We start from the raw sequence: 26,848 nt of genomic DNA on the forward strand, positions 1-26,848 counted from the left end.
CACACACCAATCTCTCGTACGGGGTGGTCAACCATGATGCTATCAGTCGCTTCCAGTCGCATTGGTTTTGCCCCTTTAATAATCACGGTTCTTTCCTGGCTTTGGTTTTCTATTCTCATAAGCCTCCCTTTATAACATGAGGGGCTACGGGATGAGTTTTTGTTCACCAAGAAAACAATGACAGACTGATTCGCTTGGGTATCCAGGTAGGCAAACCTGGCGACTGTCTGCATGGGTGGCTCCATTGCTGAGAGTTTGGACTAGAGGAGATGATATGTGACGAGTTGTATCACTCGTACTCCGTACAGATCGGGTCTTTCATTTTCCGCCGACATGGTGTTACCGTCAAATAATATTTCAAGGATTCAAACGTCATTCGTATCATTCGTAATACCCGATGCATACACTGGTTCAGACAGGAGTGTTGAAGAAGAAATTCTTAACTGGATTACCTTGTCATTGGGCAGTTCGTCGACTTGTCAACAAAACCATCAGCAACAAAAAGGTATTCAGCATTCTAACGCTCACTAACTCCATTACCACCACCACCTGCACCTCGCTGTTGTCCCTCACCTCTCGCATCAAAATACCTACTCCTCAAAGCCTGACTGATTCCACTCACTCGGCCTGCCACGCCGCCACCTCCGGGCATGGTCATGGTCGTGTTCCCCATGCCACTGAGCAGGGCCTCTTCAAGGGCACTCTGCGTCACGCTCGCGTCGTCGAGGTCGGAGAAGGACGAGCCCATGCTCGGTGACGTGTCGGACCCAGGACCCCGACGCGGCGAAGATTGTAGCAACAATGCGCGGTGGGGCGGGGACAAAGGGTGTGTACCCGCTGGTCGTGGGTTGCCGGCGGTGGTGGTGGTGGTGGCAGCAGACTGAGAAGACTGTGTTTGCTGGCCGGACGATTGCCTCGGCGGCGGTACAGCAGCAGTAGCAGTGGTACTAGGTGGTCGTGACAGGTTCGTGGGCGAAGACATGGAGGATGTTGACGACGATGGGTCTGGCTGCTGTTTGGTCCGCGCTATGGGTGTCGGTGGTTCGACGGTTGGCGAGCTCACGCGTTCGCTCGTGATGCGTCTAATCACGTCAGGACGCCCGGTCGTGGCGGCAGCCTGGGTTTGAAGGTGTAAATTACCTCGCAAAGTCGCGCTGGGGTCTTGTTGGGACGAGGATGCACGGCGGGGTTTGGATTCGCTTGTGTTTGAGCTGGGAGCTGCAAACGGAAGGAAAGAGGGCTCATCGTCGTCATCGTCATCATCATCATCATCTGATGCTTGAGCAACTTGTCGAGTTTGTTCGCTTGAGGCGCGTTGACTTTGGCGCTGGGAGAGCGCCCGACGATGGATAGCCGACGGGTTTGGTCGGCGAGCTGTGATGCGCGATTGGGTCATTTGGTCATCTTCCGAATCTGACGACTGTGGTTGCGGTGTCCTCTGAGGACCGGGGGATCGGACGACTTGGTGTTGTATGCTTCCTCTGCGTGAGTGCGTCGTATGAGCTAGAGGATCGTCTTTGGAAGATTGGCGCGAGATTGGTCGCGAAGTACCTGCTGCACCTCTGGCCTGCGAAGGACCACCAGCTCCTTGTGGGTTGGAAGCGCTTCTGAATGGCAGAGATGTCCTGCTCTTAGCGGGAGTTCCAGGTATGCTATCTCCTCCGGTAGCGATGGGACTTCCGACCGCTTGTGTTGATAGCCTGGATGGCACACGTGATCCGCCGCTTCCTGCTCGCTTCATTGCCTGGCCACCCACCATGCTCGCCGACACCGATCCAGGTACGGGGGACGGTGTTGCAGACTGGCGTCCACCGACCCGTCGCATCTGTGCTCGAACCTGGGACAGTTGGCGTTCATAGAGCCAAGCGGCTTGTTGGAGGAGGAATGATTGGCTGACTTCGAATTGTTCGGATAGTGAGCGCCAGTCGATCTCGTTTCCTTTGGATTGACGGGATATAATGTTCCATAGTGCACTCTCCTTTGTTGCTGACCATGCTACAGGCGGCGGGTCGATGAAGTCGCCGCGGTTGAAGGGCAGCCGGATGAAGACGGTAAAATGGTGCTCGATTTGAGCCATGATGGGAGGGCGGTGGTATCCAGTGTTCTCGTTGTTCCAAGCATCAATCAACCCGAAGGTTATTCAAAGAAATCAGATATCTGTACCAGCTTTGTCGGCAATCGTTCTTTCACCATGATGATGATAACAATGATCAGGCTGAAGGCGAAAGGGCTCCAGATGTAGGGATGAGGTTCAGATCGATGTGGCTAGAGCGCCGAGACTGTGGCGTCAGTGAGAAGCAGTTGCGCCACATGAGACGGATACATAGAAACAAACACCGACTTCTCCCCCTTACACTACTTCATCTTGGTACGTTGATACTGTTCGCCATATTGTGTTCGACTGGTGTCTCTTGGTCATGCCGCCTCTGGTTAAACCTCTTTGAGGCCTGGAACTAGAAGGTATGAGGGTCAGATCAAGCATTGGGCGATAGTTGGAAGCAAAGTATGGAGTGGACGTCTCTGACTCTGAATATTGATGGGGCACAACAAGCGGCCCCTCGGATACTATACCATGCTATGGAATTCTTGTTGACAAACGGTAGCCTTTATGGTCCAGGATGGTTTTTGATGGTCCGGTAGCCTTGATGAGGTTTTAGTCCTCCCACCATGGCAGTCTTCTGGCGGGGATGTGCTCTCCAGCATTGCGCCATGTCACTTACAGCAATCATAACCGCGGGGAAGTGCCCACGGTCCTGCTGTTTGACTGATCAATACTTTCGACGTTATCCCACAGTTGTATCGGTTCTTTCGATTAAAGGTTGATTCACCTCGACACTAAAGGGGGAGATTCTTGAGCCCTCCCACATGCAAATCCGTCAATAATGGTGGTGGCATCATCACTGTTTAGGCAGTATCAGCTGCGTTGATCTCACTCCTAGGGCCATATCACTACTCTACCTTGAGTTGTCCTGCCTTGGCTTTGGACCATTCTCATGCTGCGGAGAATCGTGTGCCATCACTCTGGAGCACAATATTGTTAGCAGAGTTTCTCTTGTCTTTGGTTCCGACCATAACGTTTTTTGTTTTTTGGGCGGAAAGATTGAAGACCGGATCTCTTAGGAGCAGGGAGGGCCGTTGTTGAAAGGCACAAGGCTTCTCTCATGGTAAAAGACTAAAAGGTGGAATCGGCCATCCTCTTCTATCAGTTGCAAACCGGTGAAAATTCCCAGGCGGCCAGCCCAGTTCTTTGCCGTACTATCTGACGGTCCTCGCGACTTGATACAGAACTGACACGGCTTGGAACTTCACCGCCCCTACATTGTCGCGTTGTTATTCTCATTGTTTCTTCTCCTCTTGTCAGTATCTATCTCAATTGTTTCAGTTCCATGAACAGACAGATCGCCAGCTCGTTAGTCACTCGTTAGCATAACCGACAAAATTCAACACTCGCTACGACCCATTCAGAACATCGAACAGCTTTGCGATGCACGGATCACAATTTCTCTTGTCCTCTACATCATTCCAAAACCTCTTCGATGCGGACGATCTGATCCTGACCTTTACTGTCCATCTCACATCACCACCGTTCCTAATCACACAAGAACCTTTTTTCTCAACTCAAAAATCCCTTTTCTCCTTTTTCTGCCAACATGTGTTACAAATGGCTCTGCTGTGCTTGTAAACAAGACAAGTACGACTACTGCGTCGAGTACATGCGGTCCGGCCGCAACTGGTGCAACGTCACGGTCGAGGACCCCTGGGGTGGATGGGAGCGAAAGTGCCAGACATGTGAACTGATGAGGGGAGCGATCGCCAAGCTCAACGCTCTCGTAACGTTCGAACCGTGGTTGCTCACCGAGGGCATGTCGGGCGCCCCCCAAAAGGCCCAGTGGGAGATCGAGGCCGAAAAGAGGCCAGAGTACGACAGCGAGGGAGAAGACTCGGACGGCTGGACCACAACCCAGCGCAAGGAGATCCGCAGCAAGGCGCAGGAGGCCGTGGAAAAGCGATGGTGGGAGATGAAGGAGGCCCAGGAGAAGGAGGGCAAACTTGTTGTTGTTGTCGTCGAGGAGGAGGTCACCATCACCCCACCGTGATTCGGGGGGTAGATGGACGGTCCTTGTGAGTGAGCGAGAAAGACAGACGCCCCAGCAGAGGGGGAGGGAGATTTGTTCCACTGCCAGTTAGAGAGAGCGGTCGCCAAATTGGCATCTTGTTAGATTATGAATTTACATTGTGGCTGCATGCCCTTTTCCCTTTGGACCAGTTTCTATTGTGCTATTACCGAAGCTCGATATGTACAACAAGTGCCCCCCAACGGAATCACCAGGCTGTGTGCCTGGGTGTGCAGTATGACTCTGGCGTGTGATCCACTTCTACATGGTTTGTGTTGCATATGAGACAGCGTGGATGTTTGACTCCAGAGGATATCCATTCACACTCTTTTTTGACCTCGCTTGTAAGGTTGGGTTGTGGTCGATAGCTTTTTCAAAATCCATCAGATCCTCAGCTCAAACTCTGCACTATGGCCTTGTCAACCATGGTTCACCAGGCTCTAGTCACACCGTATCTGAAAGAAAAGGTCCTCAAGACAGAAAAGGTCCTCAAGACGAACCACAACACCCCATGTCCGCTCGATTATCCAAAGAATCTCAGTAACAAATTTTCCTCACATTCTCCCTACAAAATATCAACAGGACATTATCATATCAGGAAATTTATTAGATACGATATTTGACTGGGTTAATACGACCTGACTTGCAACACTTGCCAAAGTTGTCGTCATCAGTAAATCCATTTCAAGAACATACCTTCCGCTATATCAAATTCATACACCAATCATACCCACGACAAAATTTATACTTGCAACAATGTCTGCCTCACAACAGTGGACCATCCTTTTCGCAGGAAAGAGGCAACAGAGAAGACCTGTTACTGCTGATGCTCAAGAGGGAGTCGAGATACCGGATACACCGGTAGATATCGAAGGGCGCGATAGTAACTCCATCCTAGATGTTACAAGCCCGACGACAGAACAACAATCACCCCCGCCGCCGCCACTATCTCTATTACCACCGCCATCACCGACCAGGGCTTTGAGAGAACGTACCTACAACAAGTTTCGAGTGGATTTGGACTCCTACTGTGCCGTATATGGCTCGGATGGCCCACAAATATACTTGGAACAAATCATTAAAAGGGCCGAGGAGGACGTTGTATCGGCCAAGGAAGATTATGCCGACAACAACCTGGTCAATGCCCTGAAAGTCGCTCTGGAGCATGCCAAAGAGCAATGTGAGGTCGAGAAGAAACGTCGCGTACTCGTTCTTCAAGACAAAGCGCAACGGGGTATGACGATGCACTCAGTACGAGCGCCGGGAGGAAGAGGCGTGGATGGGGTGAGGGCCATCTGGACGCGATCAAAGCACCAATGCAGTCCTTGCGTCAACGATGATGTGAACGATTTCCGGGTCTCGAAGGAGGATAGGTTCAAATATGTCAGCATCAACGGCAACAAAGTGGTATTGAAGAAGAACCCGTTCGACGCCGAATATCTGGAGATAGAGGAAAGGAAGGCATCTGGGCGGGCGGCTGCCAACAGGCGAAGAGTAGAGGGTGACGGTGTGAAGGGTGGGAGACAGGCAAGTCGTTTGTCGAGGGCGTCGGTGGTGGGGCCAGAGGACGTCGAATATCCTACCTTTGTTCAGCAAGCTGCGCGTTGGTCGGCCGCTGATATCGGCCAATGTACAATTTACGATGCGCTCATGGCACACTTCGCAACACTGACGAAGCAGTACGGATGGCAGGGCGAGATCCGGGAGCTGACAATTGAGGTCGTAAGAAGGCTTCAGTCACGGAGGGACCTGATAGTGTCTTCTGAGACTGGTTCCAAGATAGCATATGAGGGGATGCCGGAGGAGGAAAGGTCACGGCGGAGGGAGGCAGAAAGATGGGTTGTACAGCTCAAGATCAAGTTGAAGAAGGTGGCCGAAATGTATGCAGAAGCATCAATGACCGCTGGTAGTGATGACGAGTGGGATGATGTGGACGAGAGCGCAGGGACAAAACAATTGCACGCTCTCGAGAGGTCGGTCACGATACTTTTGAGGAACAGAGGAGCATGTAGGTGATATAGCTAGAAGGGGGAGCGTTGAAGCAGAAGAAATTGGCTGCATTATGAATATATTTGTACGAATACGAGTCTGCACTCCGGGATCCGGGAAATCATTCCACCGGAGAATACGAATTCCAAGACTTTTGAATCTCAGATGGCAACGTCATGCCATCAGCCTCAATTGATCAAAGTTAAATGCCATCTTGAAGCCAGTGACTTTGATCACTCGCGCTGAGTCTTCAAAAAGATACAAGAAGCAACGTATTTTATTTACCTCTGATGCAGATGAGAATCAAGAAGTTGACATTTGTGACAAGCTACCATCATCAATCCACATCGGATCGAGCCGAAGACCCTTCAACAGCCTTGTCCGTCCATCTTCAGACCACCCAAGGTCAGGTACCTACAGTACTGGTCACAACCTCAACTTCACCAAAACGAAAGTGAAAAGCCCCAGCACCATGCCGTTTAAAAGCACCTTTAACCAGCTTAAGGGCCAGCTGAAGGACCTTCAGCAGGAAGGCCAGAGGAGAATTTCCGAATACCAAAACAAACAGCAGCACCAAGCACCACCACCTCCCCAGCAATATCAGCAACCCGACTACCCCGGCGTAAGTCAGCATCAATATCAAAACCAACAACAATCAATATCGCCACCACCGATCCCCCACGGCACACACCCCGGCCAACAAGCTCCTCCTCAATCGTTCCCGTCCAAGATCTACTGGCAACCCTCCTTCGACCCGTCCACGCCGCTCAGCACCAACTGGGAGCACAAGCAAGGCAACAACGGCGGCTGGGGCAACAACGAAATCGAGACCTACACGTCCTCCGCCTCCAACTCGTTCCACACACCGAACAGCCTCCTCGTGCTCCGGGCCACAAGCCAACCCAACCACCACGACCCGGCCCAGAAATTCACGTCGGCCCGCCTCGTGTCACACCAGCGCCTGTCTCGCGCCCACGGCAGCCTGGTCGCCACCCTCACCTTGCCCTGCGCGCCGGGCATCTGGCCCGCGTTCTGGCTCCTGCCGTTCGAACCCTTTACGTGGCCGACGGACGGCGAGGTCGACATCGCCGAGACCTGGAACGGCGACGGCGTCAACCACACCTGCCTTCACTGGGGCACCTACACGCCCCAGGACACCGACAAGCACCGGGTCGTCGGCACGCCCGTACAGGGGATGCAGTCGGGCCGGCCCGTGCGCTTCGAGTTCGCCTGGCAGCAGGACGAGGCCTCGAAACAGGGCCGCATGGTGTGGTGGATCGACGGGCGGGCCGTCATGAAGGCCCCCATCCCGGCCGGCACGAGGCCCATGAGGGACTACGTCGTGCTGCTCAACATCGCCATGGGCGGGAACGTGTGCCAAGGGCAGATCCCGCGCGAGGGGACCTACGACATGGTCGTGCACGAGATGAAGATGTCCGACGAACCAGAGGGTGGCTGGCAGCGGTTCGAGGCCGATTGGGCTTGGGTCAGAGAGGGCGAAAGAATATGATTTGACCTGACCATTCAGCATCAAGCCGATATCAATGAGTCGAGATGTGAAAACAAGATACAGCAGACTTTCTGAACGTGCTCGAACCATTTCACTGAATATCGTAGCCGTGGAGTATAGATATTGCATAAGAAGAACGTACAATGCTGTGAGTAGGAAGATTTCGAGTTGAGTAGATAGCGTTTTACACAGCCATACGTGCAGACTGCAAGCATTGTAAGATGTATTATATATTATCGTAGTAGTTTTGCCTGGAGGTTTCGACAGATTCGAAATCAACCGTCCAACTTGATGTCCCTCTCTCTCCTGCTTCCCTCACGTGCACATGATCGACGATCAATTACTCTTTTATGAGTGTCTTTATCAATTCGTCTCATATTATGGCTCTTAGCCGGCCTGATACAAGGCAGGACCAGAGTCTGGAATTCCAAATAATGTTAATCAATAACTGTACAATACATCCACTTCGAAATGAAGATAATGGGAGAAGGGAAGCTGTTACTTACAGACATAGGGGTTGACCATGCTGAGATTGAACGGAGTCACGTATGGATCTTGTGAAGTCTGTAGTACAGAGACAGGTTAGAACAATGGTAGGCGGACGATAGGGCAGGAAGGCAGTAAAACATACCAATGCGATAAACATGGTCCCGTTGGCAGCTGGGTCGCCGGCATAAGTGCTCATGTTGGGCTGGACGCATGAAGCGGTGTTGCCGCTGATGTTGACGAGAGGCACGTAGGTGGCGTTTAGCTGCGACACAAACATGGCGAACCTCGGAGCGTCGGCCAGGGGGGATCGAGCGGTGATGTAACTGTTGTTGGGTCCAACGGCCTCACCGACGTTGCCCCACGAAAAGTGCACGGGACGACCGGGGTACGAGAGCGGGATGGATCGGTTGTGGGTGATGGCCGAGCCGCAGTCCTCGCCGACCACGTTGGTGCTGTAGCACTGGTTGCTCTTGGCGATGCCGGTGTCGTTGCTCGGGTTGGCCCCCGTGTCGTTGGACGGAGGTCCGAGGTCAGGGTTGATTTTGAACACGTCGGGCTGGTTGAGCACGCTGAGGGCCGGGAAGTTTTGCCAGGCCAGGCGGGTGTTGTTGGCGGGGCAGCTGGAGATGTAAGGGGCCAACAAGGTCCACGCCCAGCTCTGAGGGATGCCGACCTCGAACCACACCGGCATGGGGAAGAGACCGGTCATCTGGCGGAAGACGAATTGTTGACGCGCCTCGGTCGTGATGGATTGCAACAGCAGGGTCGCCGACTCACGCGAGTCGAGGTGACCGAGAAAGCCATAAACCCCGGACTCGCCGAAACGAGTGAGTTTTTGGCAAAAGTCGAGGAATTCGCGCACCGTCTCGAAGGGATAGTTGTAGGTACATTGGGCAGGGGCCTGTTTTGCCATGGGAACTTTTGATTAGTACGACGAAGAAGAGGGTGGACATATACAGACGTATGTGAGTAGTAGATCGGGTTCAGAGACAACATACCGCTGCACCCAAGATGTTGCTTATCAAGGTCGCATGGCCGACTTCTTGATCTGCCATGAATTCAATCAAAAATCGATCCTCGGCACTCAGGCCGGCAGCTTCCCATTCCGACGTGGTAAAACGCGCCAGACCGTTGTGGAAGAGATCGAGCTCGATCCATTCCTGATGAAGTGCCAGCGCGAACGACTGGTAATCAAAATCGGACATGGGATGATAGTACGGCAGACTACCGTTGGTGCCAGCGCCACCGGCTGGTTGGTACGGGATCGGCTCGTAACCAGCTTGGAGGAGGCCGTTGTCGTTGCTGTACGTGACTGGGTTGGGAGGTCCAGGAGCAATAGACTCTGCGACCGCAGGAGCAGTCAGAGCACCAGTAACGGTCGGTGTACCCGAGTAAGGTCCGTGAGAGGTAGGACCAGTCACTTCCGGGCTGCGAACAGGAGGGATAGGGCCACTCAGAGGAGTGAGTGTGACCTGAGGAGCGGCAGCTGCAAGAGCTCCGAAGCTCAACAGAAGGCTGGTGTAGGACTTCATGGTGCCTGGGATTGTCAAGAGGATGAAGAAAAGTAACTCCGAAGACTAAAACCACACTGTGGGATAATCGATGCAATATTTATTGACAGAGTATTCCATACGCGTCGGAAAATGTTGTCTCAGACCTACTCATACCAAGCAGAATGACCTCACGAGACTGCGAAGCACTCACGGAGAAACTCACCGTGATCCAGAATTGGGTAGGGAGTGGAGGACGGCAATGATGATTGTGCACCATCTCCCACTGTGGCGGACATAGGTCTTCCACACAGACAAGGTTGAGCTTGCGAGCAGAGGCCAAAGCCTTCGGATTGATGCAGAGGGAGTCTGTTGTAGCTTCCTGATGGGTCGTACATCCGGGATTAGCGGATGTTAAGCTATATCGAAGGTCCTTGAGGTACAGCTTCTCATGCAATTTTGTCAGCTGTAACAAGAGAGGCAAGTTATGATGTTCAATGGGTGACGCAGTCGATGATGCTGTTGAGAAGAAGCAGTAGCACAGAAAGGCTGTCACTGCCGGGGACAGTGGAGATGGAAATGTCATACGAGGAGAGACTTGTACTTCTCCATCGTCAGCCGGAGAGACACAGAGCGACCATGATTCGAAGTCGGGAGTATTGGTGATGAAAAAATGCATTGTCAGCGACATATCGAATCCAATAGTTCATTGGTGGTGACAAGTTTTGGGACTCTGGTTGAATGTCATGACGTGGTGTATCGAGTGCGGATGAGATTTCCATCTCCATCTCGGCTTCAATATCTATGATGCGGCATTGTGATGAAATGGCCATTCATTTATCCGCAATGACAGAGTAACAGTGTGCGATTCGCCGCAGTGATGTTCACGAGACGATGCCCATTACTGGACGGAACTGAAGGCTAGACGAATTCGTTACTCTGTGAGAAGGCCTTCGACAAGTCGACAACGCAACTTCCCTTGGATGGAAAAAGAATTCGCGTGCTAAGTCTCGTGAGATCAATTTATGAGGAAGCTGGATGAAGAGTCCGTAGAATGTTTGAGGATGCTAGAACTGCCGGAATGTTAAGGTGCTTTCTTTAGATGAATATACAGTCCGTAATCCACGAGGCTCCGGCTTGATACTCCGTAGTATCAGTGACTCTTTGGGCTTACAATCAAGTTCTAAGACTCAGACAATCGATATGGATGAGGCGGAGATCTTGTAGCGATAAGGAAATTGCGTTCTCAACGCCTGTCATATATTTCAACATTATCCAGAGCCTGGTAACTTTGGTGGTTGTGTGTTCGCAGATCCAGCACAGCCCCATATAAGGAGAAGAGCCCATACTTATGAAGGTCAGAGAGGAGGGAAAATTCAGCGTTCAAGATTCCACCTGCCAAAAAAAAGCAAGGTGTTTTTCTATCTACGGAGCTCCAATGACAGTTGAAGGACATCGGGTGACAGCAAAAACAAGCAACACAAGACGGTGGAGGGTGCGTTTTTTAGGGCTGGTAAGGTTGAGCCAGCGAGAGGTTGGCGGCTGGGTCGAGGACGAAGAGCACGGGCGTTGACATGGTGGTGCTGAGAAAAGACATCACAGTCAGTGCTCATACTGGGAACTGGAAGCATCTACTGTAGACACGTCAAGGTTGGGCGCATGGACACGGACGATGTCGACGTTTTTCGATCTGGATCTGGTGATTGTGCCAGGTTTCGTATCGCACCGTTCAAAATGATAACTAACTTTCACACTTGTACGTGTCCTCTGTACCCAGTAGTTACCACTTCGTCAAGATGTTCCGTCGCCAGCTTGGACGTTCATGTCAAGTGAGACCGTGACAGCCACTTCGCGCCAAGTTGCGACGCGTCAAGTGAACACGGAGCACGTCAAGCAGCCACATATGAAGGGCGCATCAATCGAGATCGTGCCTTACTATTCTTGTCATGCTCACAGAAACACCACAAACAGTAGTGGACGAGGGCTCGGAAATGCGGTACAGTGTCGACCTCTGCTAATTAATTTTGTGAAACCCAGCGAGATCACATTATACGAAGTAATCTTGTCTGAATTGAACCAACAAATCGCGGAGTACAAGATTACGACGAGTACGAGTACGGAGTACACCAAGAGGACGATCAATCGGTGAGTGTGACTCCGTAATCATACGAGAAGAGAGTCCGACGCCTCATCCTACCCAAGGTGATGACTGTTAGACCAATGGGGAACCATACATCTTCTCATCAACCACCATCCACCGGCAGTCCAACCCCTGAACCCACGACGAGGGACCAACATGAAACTCCCCAATTCCGTTTGGCGTAGTATTTTCATTTTCCACGATGAAAATCCTTACGACGCATTGAGCACCCATTGCTGTGGCTGGGCTCTCTTCTGGTCAACCTGACGCTTGGTACTCACGTACAGTGGGCTACAGATAGCTCGGTCGTCAGCCTGCAGTTAGAAAACGACAGACAGTATGCTATACAAACATTGGGCATGACAAGCTCTTTGAGTATGCGAGTACCCCGTACTGTACTCGTACACTATGTACAGTACTTGCAGCACTCCATCTCACGGGTGCATCCTCCTGAACCTCTAGGCAAGCATTTCCACCTCTCGTCGCTGGGAAACCAAGTGAGCAGCCGAAGAGGAGCACACGCGAGAGACCATTCGGCACAAGCCCTGACTGTCCCGGCAAATTAATTGCAGCTTTCGCTTCTCCTATTCGCAGATCCACCTCTGCTGTTGCTTGAGCGCGCCTGTGACAGCCCAGTCCCTCCTCCCTGGCTCGAGTCAGCTGCGAGATTCTAGCGCCCATGTGGTCCGTCGGTGGCTTTCACATCGAGCTCCATCACTGGCTCTTTGGCCTAGCTAGCCTCCTGGTACCTGCGTTGGTGTCAAAGCCTCCCGCAGCCTTAATTTGAGCTTTGGCGAGCCTTCTAGTGGACCACCGGTCTCCGGCCTTGACTCAAGCTGCTCCTTTTCCTTACGAAGTCCCCTGTCTCTTTCACCTTGATCGCTCGCGCTTCTCCAGAAGTAATCTCCAGGCACTGCCATCGAAGCTCCATCGCTAGCCAGTTACGGCGAATGGCTAACACTTTGGTTCAGCGTCCGGCCCCGTCAGAGCCTCTGGCCGCCGCAATCTCCCAGACTACGAGCGCGTCCTACAAGTACCTCAAGATGCCCAATGCCTTGCACTTTTCCTTTCGCATACCCAAGCTGTGACTTTTGTATCCAAACGCCTTGACTCCGGTCGTCCACTCTTTCGAGTTCAGCTCCAACCACGTTCGTTTTTAATAAACCACACAAACCAGCCTCTTCGCTTTTCGAAGCCTTTATAATTTTTTGATTCCGGTATCTCGAAACCAAACGACCACAAACAACCAACAACATGCGTACCTCCGTCGCCGTCGCCGCTGGCCTTGTTGCCGCTGCATCCGCAAAGACCTACTCCGTCACCGTCACCGACGATGTGACCATCACTTCCTGCGGCCCGACCGTCACCAACTGCCCATACGCCGCTCCCACCGAAGGCGGTGCCTGGGACGACTGGACCTCGACTACCACGACCACTAAGCCAGTCGCGCCTGTGAGCACCTCCAGCGACCCTGCCTGGGCTGACTGGACCTCGACCACCACCACCAGCAAGCCTGTCTCTCCCATCAGCACCACCAGCTCCTCCGAGGGTGCCTGGGGTGACTGGACCACCATCACCAGCAGCAGCGTTCCTGTGTCTCCTGTCTCGACCAGCTCCGCTGCTTGCCCCAGCTACACGGCCACCACTCCTCCCGCCTGGTTCTCTCTCCTGCCAACTGAAGTCCTCAGCTCCATCTCTGCTGCCTGGACCGGTGCTCCTCCCGCCGACTGGTGCTACTACACCTACAGCACCTCGTCCGTCGCAACCAGCCCAGTTGCCCCAACCAGCATTCCAGTTGCGCCAATCTCTACCAAGACCGGTTCCCCATACTGGCCCGCTGGTCCTACTTCTGAGACCCCTGTTGCTCCTGCTTCCACTGGTACTGGTGTCTGGTCATACACTCCGTAAGTTTTTCCTTTGCCGTTTGCCAAAGAAGAGGAACTCGAATATGCTAACGGTTACTCTAGATCAAGCCCAGTCAGCCCTGCTACCTTCACTGGTGCTGCATCTGCCAACGCTGGCTCCTTCGCTTTCGCTGGTCTCGTTGCCGCCGCTGCCGTCGTCATGGCATAAATGCCCTTTTTAGTGCTGCGTTTTTGCTTTATCACGATTCACATGGCCACATTCTGAGGACAGGAAACACGTCTTGGGGGTTGTGATATTGGAGAAGGGGTTTTTCTTGCATGTCTTTTTTGTTTAGACGCAGCCAGAGGTGCTAGCTGGGATTTCCGCTGTAGCTAGCATTTTGCGTAATACCTACTTGATTTACCGGATATGGTTTTTCTGCCCTTTTTCCCAAGGCTTGATGCGCACGCGTTTTTCGCGTTCATTTTCTCGCTGTACACCAAAATACTGATTGACCCATGACCATCGAAAAAGCCAAACCTCAGGAGATGGGAAGTGGCAGTGAGTGGGGGAGGTTTCGTCTCCTGTCTGTCGGTGGAAATTAGACGTCGCCCAAAGCAGAATATAGACATTTTACTCCGTACTAGATCTCCAGTGGAGCCCGGCCCCCTGTTCCTTCGGGCCAATACCCACGCCGTATCCTCTACGCCGTCGTTGCTTCTATCTTCGTTACGGTCGCTGCGTTCTTTGCTGACTGTTTGATGTTCTGAAACATGGCACTGATGGTTCCTATGTCTAAGTGTCATGGTCTGGCTGTCAAGATATCTCCCTACGTACATTGGGCTCGTACTATGACGCTGAGCATGGCCAAGGACGGTCCTACGCGTCCTTTACATCGAGTTGGCGTATTTAGGTCCGAGCCGGATGGCGAGAACTACGCATGAGAACTGCTCACAACTACAGTAGAGCAACAACGAGATAGTCTTGTGTGATCAAATGTATGCAATATCTACAATACTCCGTACAACAACGATCCCAGAATCCCGGCTCGGTTCCGTGGTCATTCACCGCACTTGTACAGTAAACAATCACCTGGCCTGCTGGTGGTGATGATGGTGAGTAAAGCGCGGTGAGTGAACCAGGCCTTCAATCGCAGAAAGCCCCATCGCTCCGTATCATTTCAGTGTATGGCTTCCCACGGAGGCGTGGCAACCCTTTACCGTGCTGAAGGAATCTTGAGGTGTCCTCTATCGAGCTTCCTGCCTGAGCGATAATTGCTGCCAACAGCCCGGTGTTCGATAGCAGTGCATGTGCTATGACTGCTTCTCAGTTGCGACTGAGTCGTATTCACTCACCTTTGTGTCCATCAATCAAGTCAGCAGACTACCTTGAGGCTTACAAAGGTCCAGTCATTATTATGTCAGGTCATCCCTTCCCCATGTATACAAAACTGCGACGGTCAATACGAGCTTTCGTTCTTCATATTCGCCTTGGCAGTTCCCCCGGAGATCCGGTTCCATGCACCATCGCAGTTTTGACCCAACTCGCCAAAAACTGCGAATCTTGAAACTACCGAAGAGCATTACAGTACTCCGTCTTATAATTGGCACTCTCTTCTCCGCCCCAAGATTCGGCCCTGGCCTCAAGATGTCCGCAGGTGCAAATGGAGCGAAGTTGGGGGCTAGTTGCTTATCATAGCCTCAATAAGGGTCAGCTCTAACTGATCTAGGTATGAATGCATAAGATCAACTTCTCCGCGTCAATCTTCCTCACGTATGATTGCTCACCGACATGTTCAGGGTATGTATGCATGATGACTGACCTTGCGTCGGACGGATGTTTCTCGAAATGGCTCAATATCGCGACGTCGACATGTCACGCTGCTTCTCATGATGAATCGAACGTCAACGATCGGCTAACACAGCCAACAACATGCGAACATGTTGTCTTGTGCTTCCACTACGGAGATGGATATGGCCACTACACTAACCATCCATCATCATCTCAATGGTCCTTAACCCACACATTCTCTGTACCACGAGGTAAGTGGGCAACAACTAACGAGAATCCCGCCCCCGTTCATCCTTTGTCGCCTGATGTCGTCAAATCTTACTACAACCTCCCTCCCCCCATGTGCCTCAATGATGCATCTCCTTGTCGGGCCGTAAAGGCTTTTGCGAAGCAGGTTTGCCTATTTGAGCCACTATTACGGAGTATTTCTTGTCGTCTTCATGCTTGTTCTTTGTGGAGTTTTTGTCTCCCTGCTAAAGCTCAGGCGGCGTCCAACTTCGCCTCTGACAAGTGCCGGCGTGGTGGGAATTCGATGGTCACCAACTAATATTATACAAATACCCCAGTACACTACAAATTGGAGCCGGATTAGGCCAGCTCGCGTTGAACATCTCATACATTCAAATATCCTAACTCTTCTGCAGCTCTATAGGATTCCATATTCCCACCTACGTTACCACATTCGCTGTATACTAGTCTTCACTTTCAGCACCGTCAGAGCTGGCGGCAACTTCCTTATTGTCATGGCCTCATCAGGTCACGACTTCTTCAGCCATGTACGGTCAAAGTTGCGACCCTCGAGATCGAGCTTGCTCTTACCCGCATCCTCCTCCACAAACGATTTAACTACCTCTAGACCAGAAGTTGAGCCTTGGGAAGACATTCCGGCAGAGTATCGCCCAGTGGAAAGGGCAGCTGTACGGCCACCATCAGACCACTATATACCTTATCGGCCAACTCCGGGACCACCTCCTCGACCGAGGACAACGTCACCCGCTGCAGTATTTCGACCAAAGCTGAGAATTGATACGGGGAACGGACCATCATACACCAAACCGAAAGAGCATCGGCGACGTTCGGACCAATACTTCTCCACAGGTGTTCTAGAACGAAATTCTAGGATGCATCAACGTAATCAACAGGCTCAAGATCGCCGCAAAAGCATGAGTGTGGAAATAGCTGCTGCTCTACCACCAGATCACTTCAACCCTCCGCCGCCATATTCTCTCCCTCAAGAAGCTCCCGAACAGAATAACCACCACAGCCACACGAGACCGCAATCGTACCAAGCATATCATCCTAAGCCACTGCCAGGTTTGCGTCCCTACGACCCTCGGGACTACGTCTCAACGAGCACCTCTTCGGCCCATAGCACGTACCATCCCAGTAACACCAGAAGGGCGATGATGGAAGTTCCCACGATAGAAGCTCAAGAGCCTACGCCTGTATCGCCGATCAACAGTCTAGACCAGCAGTACCTGGCGCTCAGGCGACGCGGGCCCAGCATCACGGTCGACAGTTTGTTGGCACATCCAATGCTGCAGCGATAAAAAATCCATGGAGCTTTCCTGTTACCAGCAGGAGCATGGAGAAGAGGCGTTTTTAAAGCGCGAGCGAGTTTTGACTGAAGCATGCATTCCTGGGCCACGCGACGAGGAGCCTTTGGTGGCTTCAAGATATACCTGCGCGACGATTTGAAATATCCCGATAAATCATCGTGTGTAAGCCATGAAATTGTATTTGAGCCATTCAGCAAGTCGATCCCTCGTTGTCGCAACACATTTCTTCAGATCTGCGCACAGATCACCACCCACGTTACTGGGATCTAAGCTTTCCGTGAGGTTGGGAAAACAAAGGGAGGTCCCTGCGCAAAAGGCCCCGGCCACCTGAAACGCGGTTTTTCTGGAAGGCCAGGAAATCCCGTGTGCACAGACCGCCATGGAGGTTGGCATGACATTGCTTGAGCTTACCAGCTTGCCAGCTTCATCAGCAACACCAGCCTTCAAGCATACATAGTTGTATATCTTGCCACCACGGGACCGCCGATCTTGCTGTTCTCAGTCAATCTACCCAAAATCCACTCGTAAGCAATTCTTGATAAGTCTTACATCAAACACCCCTTGAACACGTGTGTTTCTCCAACGTGCTTGACTGTTCAGCAGGGTCTTAGTGTTGCTCAAGATCAAGATCCTGATCACATCTTGGATAGCGAAGCTCATCACCTTGGATACTTGTTTCACCAAACGTGCTTGACTTGCACGGCGGCGTACCGGTATCGCTCAAGGGCAGAATCCTGATCGCACATTCCTTTTCCTGGCGAAACTCTCAGTCAAACATGGCGCCAATCCCATCGATTGATGTGCTCGCCCACGACATTACAGTCGGCGATTCAACACCACTGCTGCAACACCTGAAAACTCGCGATCTCCCTCCCCAAGCATTCGTCGGGACGATCATCGTCCTCATCATACTGGCATCACTCGTCTTTGTTGGTTTCACCTTGGCCGTCGGGAAGATCTGGTCACTGGTCGCCCAACGATATGGTTGGGGTGCATCTGAACGACGAAGGCAGATCGACTGGGCCAGACAGAATAGCAACAACAACGTGGTCTGGTCGACACACATGGGAGACGACGACCTCCGAGCCCAATTCGCCGCGCCGTCGAGACTGTCGAGATTATTCTCCATCGGGTCGCTGTCAAGTGAGAATGGGCGTTGCCCGCTTGATCGAGGCATCGTCGCTTCCGCCAGCGGCACCCACGGTCCTGCACAACTTGTCGTTGATGAGAAGAAGGCCAACCAGGAGATTGTCGAGGTTGTCGAGATTGTCGACGGGCTCGACCATGAAAAGGCCCCTCCCACCACCAAAAAGGTGTTTTTGACGCAGGTCAAAGCAAGATCGCCGAAGAAACCTTACCGTCTCCGATACGCAAAGTCACTCGACAATATCCGACGCGTCAGCAACTCTCTCAAAGAACTGGTTACTCGAAAGGACAGCATGCCAGTGCATTATAAAAAATTGATTGACGAGGAGGACTAGGAGTGAGGATGATGAGGAGGAGGGATGGTGGTCAATTGTTGGGGGAGATCTCTTTGTACTGTACTGTACTGTACTGCCATTCTGAAATTTGGTGGACGCTTCATGCATGACACGACAGGAGGACGATGACGATACACGACTTTGGCTGAAATGCCCTTTTTTGATGACACCTGTATTTGATAACAAGTTTACCTTCAGGTAGTTTAGATCTCATGAAACGAGTGATGATTTTACTTTTTCCCAAACCACTTTCCGTCCGTACTCGTACTGTTGCTCGTTTTCGTTCTCGTATCAACTAAACAATCGGATTTATTTTAGGAAAGTTTGCCGGAAATGATAAACATATCTCAACATCCCGTCCAGCGTCTGTGTCTTTTAAGGTCCTCGATTCTTCTTCTTTGCGTCCACTCTCACTCCTCACCCAATCAATCTCTCTCGATTTCGCCAGAATGTCAAATCCATGGTGTCGATTTTGCCGAATGTGGAAGATGATGTCGATAGTGGCGGGGTACGGCGTCCTGGAAAAAAAGCTTCATGTTTCCCTCCTTGTCCTCAAATTCCATTCCTGGTCTTTGTGGCAGCATACATGGTATAGATATGCTTTCATTCCCAAGTTATGACGACTTCTCAGGTAAGATTGTGTTTTGATCCTGCCGACCAAACAGTTTGCTCTCTTTGTTCCCTTCCAACATTGCCTGCCGACCAAAACGCGCTTTGCTCTCCTTGCTTCGTTTACTATTGCAAATCAGAGGTGAAGCTTCTTACCTTCTTTTCGACCATTGCGTTCTTCGGCACAAAAGCATTCCAAAAATGCTTCTCAATCCTTCCCACAAAATCACCTTCAGCGGCTTGCCACCTGACGTGCTCGATGCGTACGTGCGGTACAAGAAAGGGAGCCGCGCACTGGTGGCATGGTTGATCCAGTACAGTCCGACGCCGAACCGTCGCGTCAAAACACTGCCCATCAAGGAACTCGAAGCTCTGGCAAAGACGGCCGCGAAAAGGCTGCGGGCTGTACCCGACATGGTGCATTTCTATTTTCGAGAAACAATCACGTCTCGCAAGAGACTCAGCAAGTATTTCCGTGCCCAGGTGGATGAATCGGCCGTTGATGTCGACACGATCAATCACGAGCATTTCACGACAAGGTAAGGAAGGTTATTTGTCGGTGCTTTGACGAGTGCAAACAGTGTACACCTGAAGTTTCCTCAAAACTGACTTTGATTGATCATCACGAAGCCTGGCTCAGATTTACAACGATCTCTGTGCGTGTTGTGGTCGCAACGACCATAAATCGGGAAGTCAAAAGAGAGAGTCGGTCGCGTCGTCCCTGGAAAGTCCGAAGAACACTTACCTTGGTCTGGACGTGGAACACATCGACGAACCCGAGGAAGAGTCTGAGCAAGATGCGCTTTCTTCATGCCCAGAATGTACCGCAGCGGGCCCGACGAGTTGCGAGGGCAAGAGTCCAGAAGTTCACTTCGGTGACGACGAACTCGGGACATTTCTCGAAGTGAATGAAGCCATCCAGGTAAAGTCTCACAGTACCAGTACCTTCCTTTACATGACTTACTGATCGGTAAACAATAGCGTATCAGTGATATTTCGTCCTCCGTTGAACGTTGCTGGGCTCTAGCCGCGAATGGCCACCTTTCCTTCCCGGTAGCTGCCTTTGTTACGGACGTCGCATTTTCGATGTTGCGTCAAGTCGGGGTCGAGTTGCTCACGCATGACGAGGATCTCACACTTTCGAGACTTCATCAGCTGTGTTGTAAGCGAATCGGTGACGAGGTCACGAACGGTGAGAATTCGGGCGACGGTGGCCACGTTCTTCTCGACGAGCTGCAAAAGATGGAACAATCACTCCTTCATTTTCGAGAAGGACACAGCAAGTTGCTCATCCAGTCATGCGCTGTGTGCGTCCAGAAACCTGCCGAATACATCCAACCACCAGCAGGCGGCAGTGGGACCACGGCAAGACCCCGGTTCGTGGAAGCGATAGTCGACAATATCGTACACCTCGTCGCTAGGACGGCCGCACCACCCAACATCGTCAGAAACAGTACGCCCGTGTACGCCGACGTGGGCTATCTGATCACGCGGGACGACGAAAAGGCCCAGTCCTGGTCCGCCATCTTGGGTCTTGAGCTGCTGACCAAAGGCTACCGGAGCTACCTCGAGTCCCTTCCTTTGGCCAACGAGATCTCTAGGTGCCGTCTCGCGGCTCTCCGGCTGGCCCAGCAAGCTTCTTCGCAGGTGTCGAGGGTCCTCAACGACAAGACGTGCTTCCCCTGCCGCTGCACCCAGACGTTGGCGTATCATTTGCAGAATCTCGAGGCCGATTTGAATTCCTACGCCAAGTACAAGTGCTGGGACATATACTTTCAGTCGCCGTGGGTCGCGGGGAACCAGATTTTGGAGATTCTCGACCTGTGTCACTACTACGGCATGCGACTGTTCAACTACCGACACTACGTCGGGGCGGTCTTGCATTCCTACAACGCCCTCACGCAACTCGACCGTCTCAAAAAGATCCCGATCCTGGAAAGTCTCTGCGATCAATTTGGTGGTGTCTTCTTCCCGGGTGGCACGCGGCCAAAGGGCAGTTTCCGCGCGTGCTGGAGTCGACACGTCGGCGCTCGCCTAAAGTTCAAAAGGGGCCACAAGAACAGAAACAGCAACGACGCGTGGTGCATGGCGATCCCGGCCCACGCTGCCCGTCGCGCCGCCGGACTCGGGGCTTACGGTGGCAGCGGCGACACAGATTCGACCAGCAAGGTCGATTGTCTTGTTTTCAGGGTCAAACAGCAAGACTACAATGTCGGAGACGACGTGTGGGACAGCCTAAACGTCGCTGCCGCCGACGTCGTCGATAAAAAAGGTTGTGCTACCACCCGGACGACCAAAAGACGGAGTGTTGGGGCTACGGTGTCGTCGCAGCGGCGTCGCGAGTCGTTGTCGACGTCAACGGAGTCGTCACAACAACCACGTCTTTTGGATCTTGCAGAAGCGGCACAAAGGTCTTTTACAACCGCCACAACCGAGTCGGGTGTCTTACCCCTCGCGCGCTTGAACATGTTCGCCGTCTTCGAGAGGTGCGTGCAAGTCGTTTCGACATTGTCAGATGGCACCCACACCAGCCCCGACGAGAAGGGAAGTAATTGTATCTGTTTCGCGAGTGCCATTCTCACGGGCGGGGATAGGATCGTGGATGCACGCAAGTTTGGTCGTTTCGAGACGTGGAAAAAGGATGAAAAAGAATGCGTCATTCAAGCTGGGAAAGCGATTTTGGATGCTTTTGGAACCGTGAAGGAGGACGACGATGATAGCAAAAACAAAGACGATGGGGAAGAATGGTTATGGAGTATTTGATTGTTCACTTCAGTTTAGCTTAGATTAGGTTAGCTATCTGAATCGTAAGTACCCCGTGGGTAAGTATGTGGGATGAACCCCCTTTTGCTTTGGCTGCTGAGACAAACCTCAAGGACTTCTCGGCAGAGCTCGATGCTCTCTTTACAATGGGTCAATTCGTGCCCTTTCCTTATCGCTGTTATCTACTGATGACTGTTCGGTAGATCCTTGCGCTGGGCTTTCGCAGGATCTGTTCCTCGTGCTGGGCTTCCGGCAGAACCTGGTCCATCGGTGGAGGTTTGGGCAGGACCTGATCCTGATATTGGTTGCGGTTCGGGTTGCGGTGTTCCTTCTGATCCTGCTTCGAACCAAAAAGCGTTCTTATCATCTTTGCTAACGAAAGAATTCAATTGTTTTAGTATTGCCACCGAGAAAAGGTCGCCAACTGTTTCATCAACTGGAGTTTTAGTAATGTCGAAAAGTCGGGCTCTGTAGTTTCATTCGATTGGCTCATAGGTTGATATCGTAAGGCACATGAAGGTTGGCGACATGGCTACCCTTGTTTCGTCGATAGGGTGATCTTCCTCCAACAACTTGGCACATACCTTTCGGGATCCCTTTGCGTTTTCCGATGCTTCAACCGTCAGACTTACAAATGTAGTCATTCGAAGTATCAGTTGTCGTAAACTATTAGACCTAGGTCTAAATAAAGTTGTAATTTCTTCATCGTCGAGTTCTGTGGAGTACACTTCATTCCTCCTCCATGCCGCTGATGCTGGACTGGACGTAATCAAGAACGAAGATTTCGGAGTGATGTCAAAGTCCTCGTACTCATCGTTGACGGAATCGCCACCGTGGAAGTCAGATTCCTATTCCTCATCCGTGGTGGCCATCTCGTGATTGGTAAGGTATCAGAGAGACGAGACAAGTGATGAGGTCCATCTGTCCATGGTATGCGGCAGTCCATTGGGAGATGACAACAAACGTACTTCATGAGCTCGACCTCAGTAGGAGCGAAACCATTGGAATCGATACATCTTTCATGCCAGTATATTCCTCGCACGACAGCTTGCGTGCTTGTATGTTCATCCGAACGTACCAATTCGTCGGAAGGGGAAGTGTAAGGCGCAATTGGCATTACACCTCTTCCATCGCATGGTCAATCAGCTCGATCTCATCGGGAGGGAAGCTATCGGAATTCAGACACCCGAGATGCCATATGATGTTGCGCATTATACAACTCCTCAGTTCATTTGAGTTTCTAGTTTTCCATATCGTACACCTCGTTCCTGTTGCTCCATCTCTCTAACCTTTATATCGAGCCAAGCAGCTTTATGCTTGCGCTTTCGCGGTCTCTGTTGAACTGTTGGTTGCTCAATCGACGTTAGGTGTCGCTAGAGGTTGGATCTTACCTTCAGAGCGAGGAGTGGGCGAGCCACATATCGAGGTGTGTGCTGAAGAACAAGGAGTAGGCTTGATGGGGGTCAGAGTAGCTGATGGTCCTTCGCTGGGGGGAGAGGCGACACGTTTTTGCCCTTATGGCGACACTTTCTGTCGTTCGGTTCGACTTTGCAGGAGGGTTCTTCGTTTTTCTTTTACCCAACGATGTTTTGTCGGTTTTCGAGGTGTGAGAAGTTGCCGTCTTTACTTCCGAAGACTGGTGCCATCGATCCTTCTGCTCGTCCGTCATAAACCGTGCAGCTATCTTAAGGAGCGACCCTGATATCGTCCAATCGTTACGGATAGCCCTTTTTACCAACTTTTTCTGATGATGTCTAACTTTGTGAATTCCTCGAGAAGCACAGAGCCAGGGGTTAAACACAAGCAAGAAAAGTATTGTCTTGATGTTCTTCGTCAAACACAGTGTCCACAAACGGACCAGTCTCCGGCATGAAGTTCAACCTAATGGTCTGTCTTATTTGACTCTGGACTGCTTATCGGTGGATTTGGTAGAAAAGGGCCTCCGACGAATGATGATGAAATTCTGAGCTAGGTGTTGAGTTCTTACCAATATGACTTTGTCTTGTGTTTCCTCAATGCATTTTATGGAAAATCCTCCAACAGCGGCCAATATCCTTGCACATATGAAGCCACGATGGTGATTGGAAGTGAACCATAGAATAGACAATAAAGAACACGACCGGCAAAGCCATTGTTTAGTGTATATATAGATATATCATTCGTCATTCGAGTCAAGGTCGTGATCGTTGTTCGAGAGTACCAAGTATGATTTCAACAATGCCTGGTTCTGCTGAAGCTGCTTGTTCGGTTCAAGACACTTGTGACCAAAAATAGTGCCTGGATGAAGCAATTTCATGGATCCGGTAGGTTTGACAGATCTTGCCTTGTAGCGGAACAACAGTAGTCTCAAGATTGAGTAAGGGAGAATGCGATGTGTGTAGTCAACAGATCTGAAAAAGCTCGCTCCATCTGATGTGATAACCTTCTTGTCCGATTCACAGGGCAGTTGCTGCCAATTTTTTGTAGAGTGCTTTGCGGTATTAAGATATGAAGGAGTGCCATTTTGGGCAGCTATATCGTCAAAGATGCGAGGTTGTTTAGAAATGGTACTGCTGGACGTCTTGATGCAGTCTGTTTGAAGGAAGTCCGGAAGGCATCAGCGGCATGGTGGACTTCTACGAGGATCATGAAACGATCTTTGGCTGAGCCATGCCGCGGGTCACTCAAATCGACTTGTACCACCTTGTAGAAATCCAACATCCACATTTGAATCTCGCCTTTGCTGATATCATCAAGGGTGGAAACAGGAGGAAGCGCTATTCGATGATCTGGATGGTAACTACCAAGGATGTCCCGATAACAAACTCAACATCTTGTGAGTTGATCTGTGCTTGCAGCCAAATCTTGATGGCCATTTCAGCGCTTCTGCCAACGTATAGGATAGAATCAGTACCGTAGTATTCTATCTTTGCAAAAAAAAAGGATGGCGTAGGGAATAAATTCCACTAAGAGGGCCGCTGTGACGAGTGTTTTTCGCCGTATTAAAGAGCTGTTGTACGGTTCCTTTTGAATTGTATACATTCGTAAGGCCAGCACGTTCAATGCCTTGACTGATTGCATTAATAAGCGCCATTTGAAGATCTTGATCTTGCAATGTTTCTTCCAATCGATCAGGGAGGGTCAAAGTATTACTGAGTTGTCGTAAGCTCTCGGCCCAACCTTCAATCATTCGGCGAAGTAGAGTATCGGATCCAAATGAGATATGTATGGGTAGTGTTGCTGGAATATCGAGAATGACAGTGGTGCACACAGCACAATTGACATTTCCGATTGTCATTGTCCACTATGGGACCAAACCAACTCTTCCATTGGTACTGACTTGTATGCATGGAATACTGGTTGGAACTTGTGACTGTGAGAATACGACACTCATCACTTGGCCTCGATCTCCAATAGATATTGTTAAGGTGTCGGATTGATATGCCTTTTGGTATTCGAAGCGCTGGCCTTGAGGTCAGATACATCAGTATTGATGTAATTAAACTTGTCAATTTTGACTGCCCAAATGGGATTAATACCCATTCAGTGATGATTCTGTCTCAAAATACTCAAGGCTCCCGTCTTTAATTAGATCCTTTGTAGATCCTCTGTAGGTCTTTTCCAAAGATCTAGAAAACCCTCGTGGGTCGTAGGGATACGGCAGTAAGTCACTATGTTTCGTTATTCCTGTAGTCGGGAAATCTTGTTTTGACTCGGGAGTAAACAGCCGTAGGCCAAAAAGCGGCAGTGTTATCGGAAATGAATTCATCTCTGGCCAACTCCATAAAATCGTCCAAAAATGCGTCCAGTTTGAAATAGATATGACGGTCCAAGTAACTCGTTAACATTGTTGTGTAATGTGGTCGCAATCACATACCATGTGATAGGTGCTCCCATTGGATTGACAGGATTGATCCTTTGTGATGAAGCCCAAAAACACAACACCCAGCCACCGGGAGGCAAGTCTTCCACCGAATGCGGGAACCTTGTCCACCGTCGCCGTGGCCGGCGATTATCATCTGGGCCAGAGATCTCACAGAATATCTCATACCGAGTCGCCAGTGGATGGGACATCACCAGATACGCTGGCCGCGTGGGAGTTTGACCACGGGACGCTGAGGCGTATTGACCGTCGGCCCTTGCCAGTCACGCCAGGCCGATAGGTCAGTCGGATCGAGAATGAAGCAGCACCAAAATCGTGCGGGTGGTCGCATGCTTAGTAGCTAAACAAGAAAAAGGTCCGAAGACTATTCTGAGAACTTCTAACGAACTCGTACAATATCCTTGAGACGTATCCCCCTATTCTTCAGCAAGGATTGTAGGACCGACCAAATGGCGCTGGGTGTCGATATATTATGGCTGTGAGTTAGCCTTATAGATCGCGAGATTTAGGCAGTTAACCGGTAGCTTTGAGGCCGCTTCGAAAACCTGTATGGCCTCTTTACCTAAGAGTTAGTCTGGTGTTAAGAACGATGTGTCACTGTCCTCAGAATTATTCATTGTCACAGTCTTAGTGTACTGATAAATGTCCACATTATCCTTTGAACGAAGATATTCCTAGTAGCTTTTTATGCTGAGTCTGTGTGTAGGTTGCGTACTGCGATCATGACTCATGAGGTCTTTGAGCCAATTCGAATGTAGCCAACTGTACAGCACGATTTCTAGATCGTGGGAAATGAAATTGACACGTTAGCTCTCTGACTTAGCCACAGGGCCGTCTCTAAGTACCCATATGATAGAGTTACGATACAGTTGATCGGTGTCGCGAACGTGCTTAGCGTCCTCAGTGTTGAAACTCTGCGCGACTGTGAGTTGGGCGACAATCTGAGCGCCTTCAAGATTCGCAACGAGGCAGGCCCTAATCGGTGGTGGCTACCTAGGTGCGAATTGAGCCATCGATAACAGGGCGAACATTCGGTCGAGGTTGGCTGTTATCTCAGGTTGCGCCAGATCGTTTGTCTCTTGATGCGTATGGTGCGTTCACCTGCTCATCATTAGTCGTGTTGTATTGCTCATTCTGCTCCTTAAATCCAAAGCCGTACTTGCAGCTTAGCCTCCTTCGTAGCTTCACCGGTCGTGCGTATCTTA

General features: G+C 51.0%; 9 protein-coding genes across 10 annotated transcripts; 4 read left to right on the forward strand and 5 right to left on the reverse strand.

The window, feature by feature from the left end:
• Positions 1-394: 394 nt before the first annotated feature.
• Positions 395-2,228, reverse strand: PV06_03277 (uncharacterized protein). Its single transcript, XM_016404044.1, has one exon. It carries the CDS (start codon positions 2,075-2,077, stop codon positions 518-520), a length of 1,560 nt encoding a protein of 519 aa, XP_016265049.1. The 5' UTR covers positions 2,078-2,228; the 3' UTR covers positions 395-517.
• A 4,112-nt stretch (positions 2,229-6,340) lies between these two features.
• Positions 6,341-7,869, forward strand: PV06_03278 (uncharacterized protein). The gene has a single exon (XM_016404045.1). It carries the CDS (start codon positions 6,577-6,579, stop codon positions 7,612-7,614), a length of 1,038 nt encoding a protein of 345 aa, XP_016265050.1. The 5' UTR covers positions 6,341-6,576; the 3' UTR covers positions 7,615-7,869.
• PV06_03279 lies at positions 7,786-9,635 on the reverse strand (the record flags this gene model as incomplete). 2 transcript variants are annotated; one of them, XM_016404046.1, is made up of 4 exons in its annotated part: positions 7,786-8,033; positions 8,121-8,178; positions 8,246-9,004; positions 9,102-9,635. In XM_016404046.1, the coding sequence occupies 4 exons, from the start codon at positions 9,633-9,635 to the stop codon at positions 8,002-8,004; spliced, it is 1,383 nt and encodes a 460-aa protein (XP_016265051.1). In that variant the 3' UTR covers positions 7,786-8,001. The 2 variants fall into 2 exon arrangements, with proteins under 2 accessions (XP_016265051.1, XP_016265052.1); XM_016404047.1 differs by lacking the exon at positions 7,786-8,033 and having other exon boundaries at positions 8,034-8,178.
• A 79-nt stretch (positions 9,636-9,714) lies between these two features.
• PV06_03280 (uncharacterized protein) lies at positions 9,715-10,284 on the reverse strand (the record flags this gene model as incomplete). The annotated part of the gene is made up of 1 exon (XM_016404048.1): positions 9,715-10,284. One exon carries the CDS (start codon positions 10,282-10,284, stop codon positions 9,715-9,717), a length of 570 nt encoding a protein of 189 aa, XP_016265053.1.
• A 2,316-nt stretch (positions 10,285-12,600) lies between these two features.
• Positions 12,601-14,222, forward strand: PV06_03281 (uncharacterized protein). The gene is made up of 2 exons (XM_016404049.1): positions 12,601-13,637; positions 13,701-14,222. The coding sequence occupies exons 1-2, from the start codon at positions 12,988-12,990 to the stop codon at positions 13,804-13,806; spliced, it is 756 nt and encodes a 251-aa protein (XP_016265054.1). The 5' UTR covers positions 12,601-12,987; the 3' UTR covers positions 13,807-14,222.
• A 1,261-nt stretch (positions 14,223-15,483) lies between these two features.
• Positions 15,484-18,642, forward strand: PV06_03282 (uncharacterized protein). Its single transcript, XM_016404050.1, has 2 exons — positions 15,484-15,620; positions 16,014-18,642. The coding sequence occupies exon 2, from the start codon at positions 16,113-16,115 to the stop codon at positions 16,917-16,919; it is 807 nt and encodes a 268-aa protein (XP_016265055.1). The 5' UTR covers positions 15,484-15,620; positions 16,014-16,112; the 3' UTR covers positions 16,920-18,642.
• On the reverse strand, positions 17,082-17,588 carry PV06_03283 (uncharacterized protein; the record flags this gene model as incomplete). Its single annotated transcript, XM_016404051.1, has 2 exons — positions 17,082-17,420; positions 17,478-17,588. The coding sequence occupies 2 exons, from the start codon at positions 17,586-17,588 to the stop codon at positions 17,082-17,084; spliced, it is 450 nt and encodes a 149-aa protein (XP_016265056.1).
• On the reverse strand, positions 17,695-18,105 carry PV06_03284 (uncharacterized protein; the record flags this gene model as incomplete). Its single annotated transcript, XM_016404052.1, has 1 exon — positions 17,695-18,105. The coding sequence occupies one exon, from the start codon at positions 18,103-18,105 to the stop codon at positions 17,695-17,697; it is 411 nt and encodes a 136-aa protein (XP_016265057.1).
• Positions 18,643-18,979: 337 nt separating the features above from the next.
• On the forward strand, positions 18,980-22,512 carry PV06_03285 (uncharacterized protein). The gene is made up of 3 exons (XM_016404053.1): positions 18,980-19,557; positions 19,649-19,940; positions 20,000-22,512. Exons 1-3 carry the CDS (start codon positions 19,220-19,222, stop codon positions 21,779-21,781), a joined length of 2,412 nt encoding a protein of 803 aa, XP_016265058.1. The 5' UTR covers positions 18,980-19,219; the 3' UTR covers positions 21,782-22,512.
• Positions 22,513-26,848: the final 4,336 nt, after the last annotated feature.

This window comes from Exophiala oligosperma, assembly GCF_000835515.1.
Source record: "Exophiala oligosperma strain CBS 72588 unplaced genomic scaffold supercont1.3, whole genome shotgun sequence".
Lineage (NCBI taxonomy): Eukaryota > Fungi > Ascomycota > Eurotiomycetes > Chaetothyriales > Herpotrichiellaceae > Exophiala > Exophiala oligosperma.

Coding starts and splice junctions, on each gene's coding strand:
- PV06_03278 (XM_016404045.1), top strand. CDS start 6,577: ATGCCGTTTAAAAGCACCTTTAACCAGCTTAAGGGCCAGCTGAAGGAC.
- PV06_03281 (XM_016404049.1), top strand. CDS start 12,988: ATGCGTACCTCCGTCGCCGTCGCCGCTGGCCTTGTTGCCGCTGCATCC. Junction 13,638..13,700: donor GGTGTCTGGTCATACACTCC/GTAAGTTTTTCC, acceptor CGGTTACTCTAG/ATCAAGCCCAGTCAGCCCTG.
- PV06_03285 (XM_016404053.1), top strand. CDS start 19,220: ATGCTTCTCAATCCTTCCCACAAAATCACCTTCAGCGGCTTGCCACCT. Junction 19,558..19,648: donor CACGAGCATTTCACGACAAG/GTAAGGAAGGTT, acceptor ATCATCACGAAG/CCTGGCTCAGATTTACAACG. Junction 19,941..19,999: donor AAGTGAATGAAGCCATCCAG/GTAAAGTCTCAC, acceptor GGTAAACAATAG/CGTATCAGTGATATTTCGTC.
- PV06_03282 (XM_016404050.1), top strand. CDS start 16,113: ATGGCCTCATCAGGTCACGACTTCTTCAGCCATGTACGGTCAAAGTTG.
- PV06_03277 (XM_016404044.1), bottom strand. CDS start 2,077: ATGGCTCAAATCGAGCACCATTTTACCGTCTTCATCCGGCTGCCCTTC.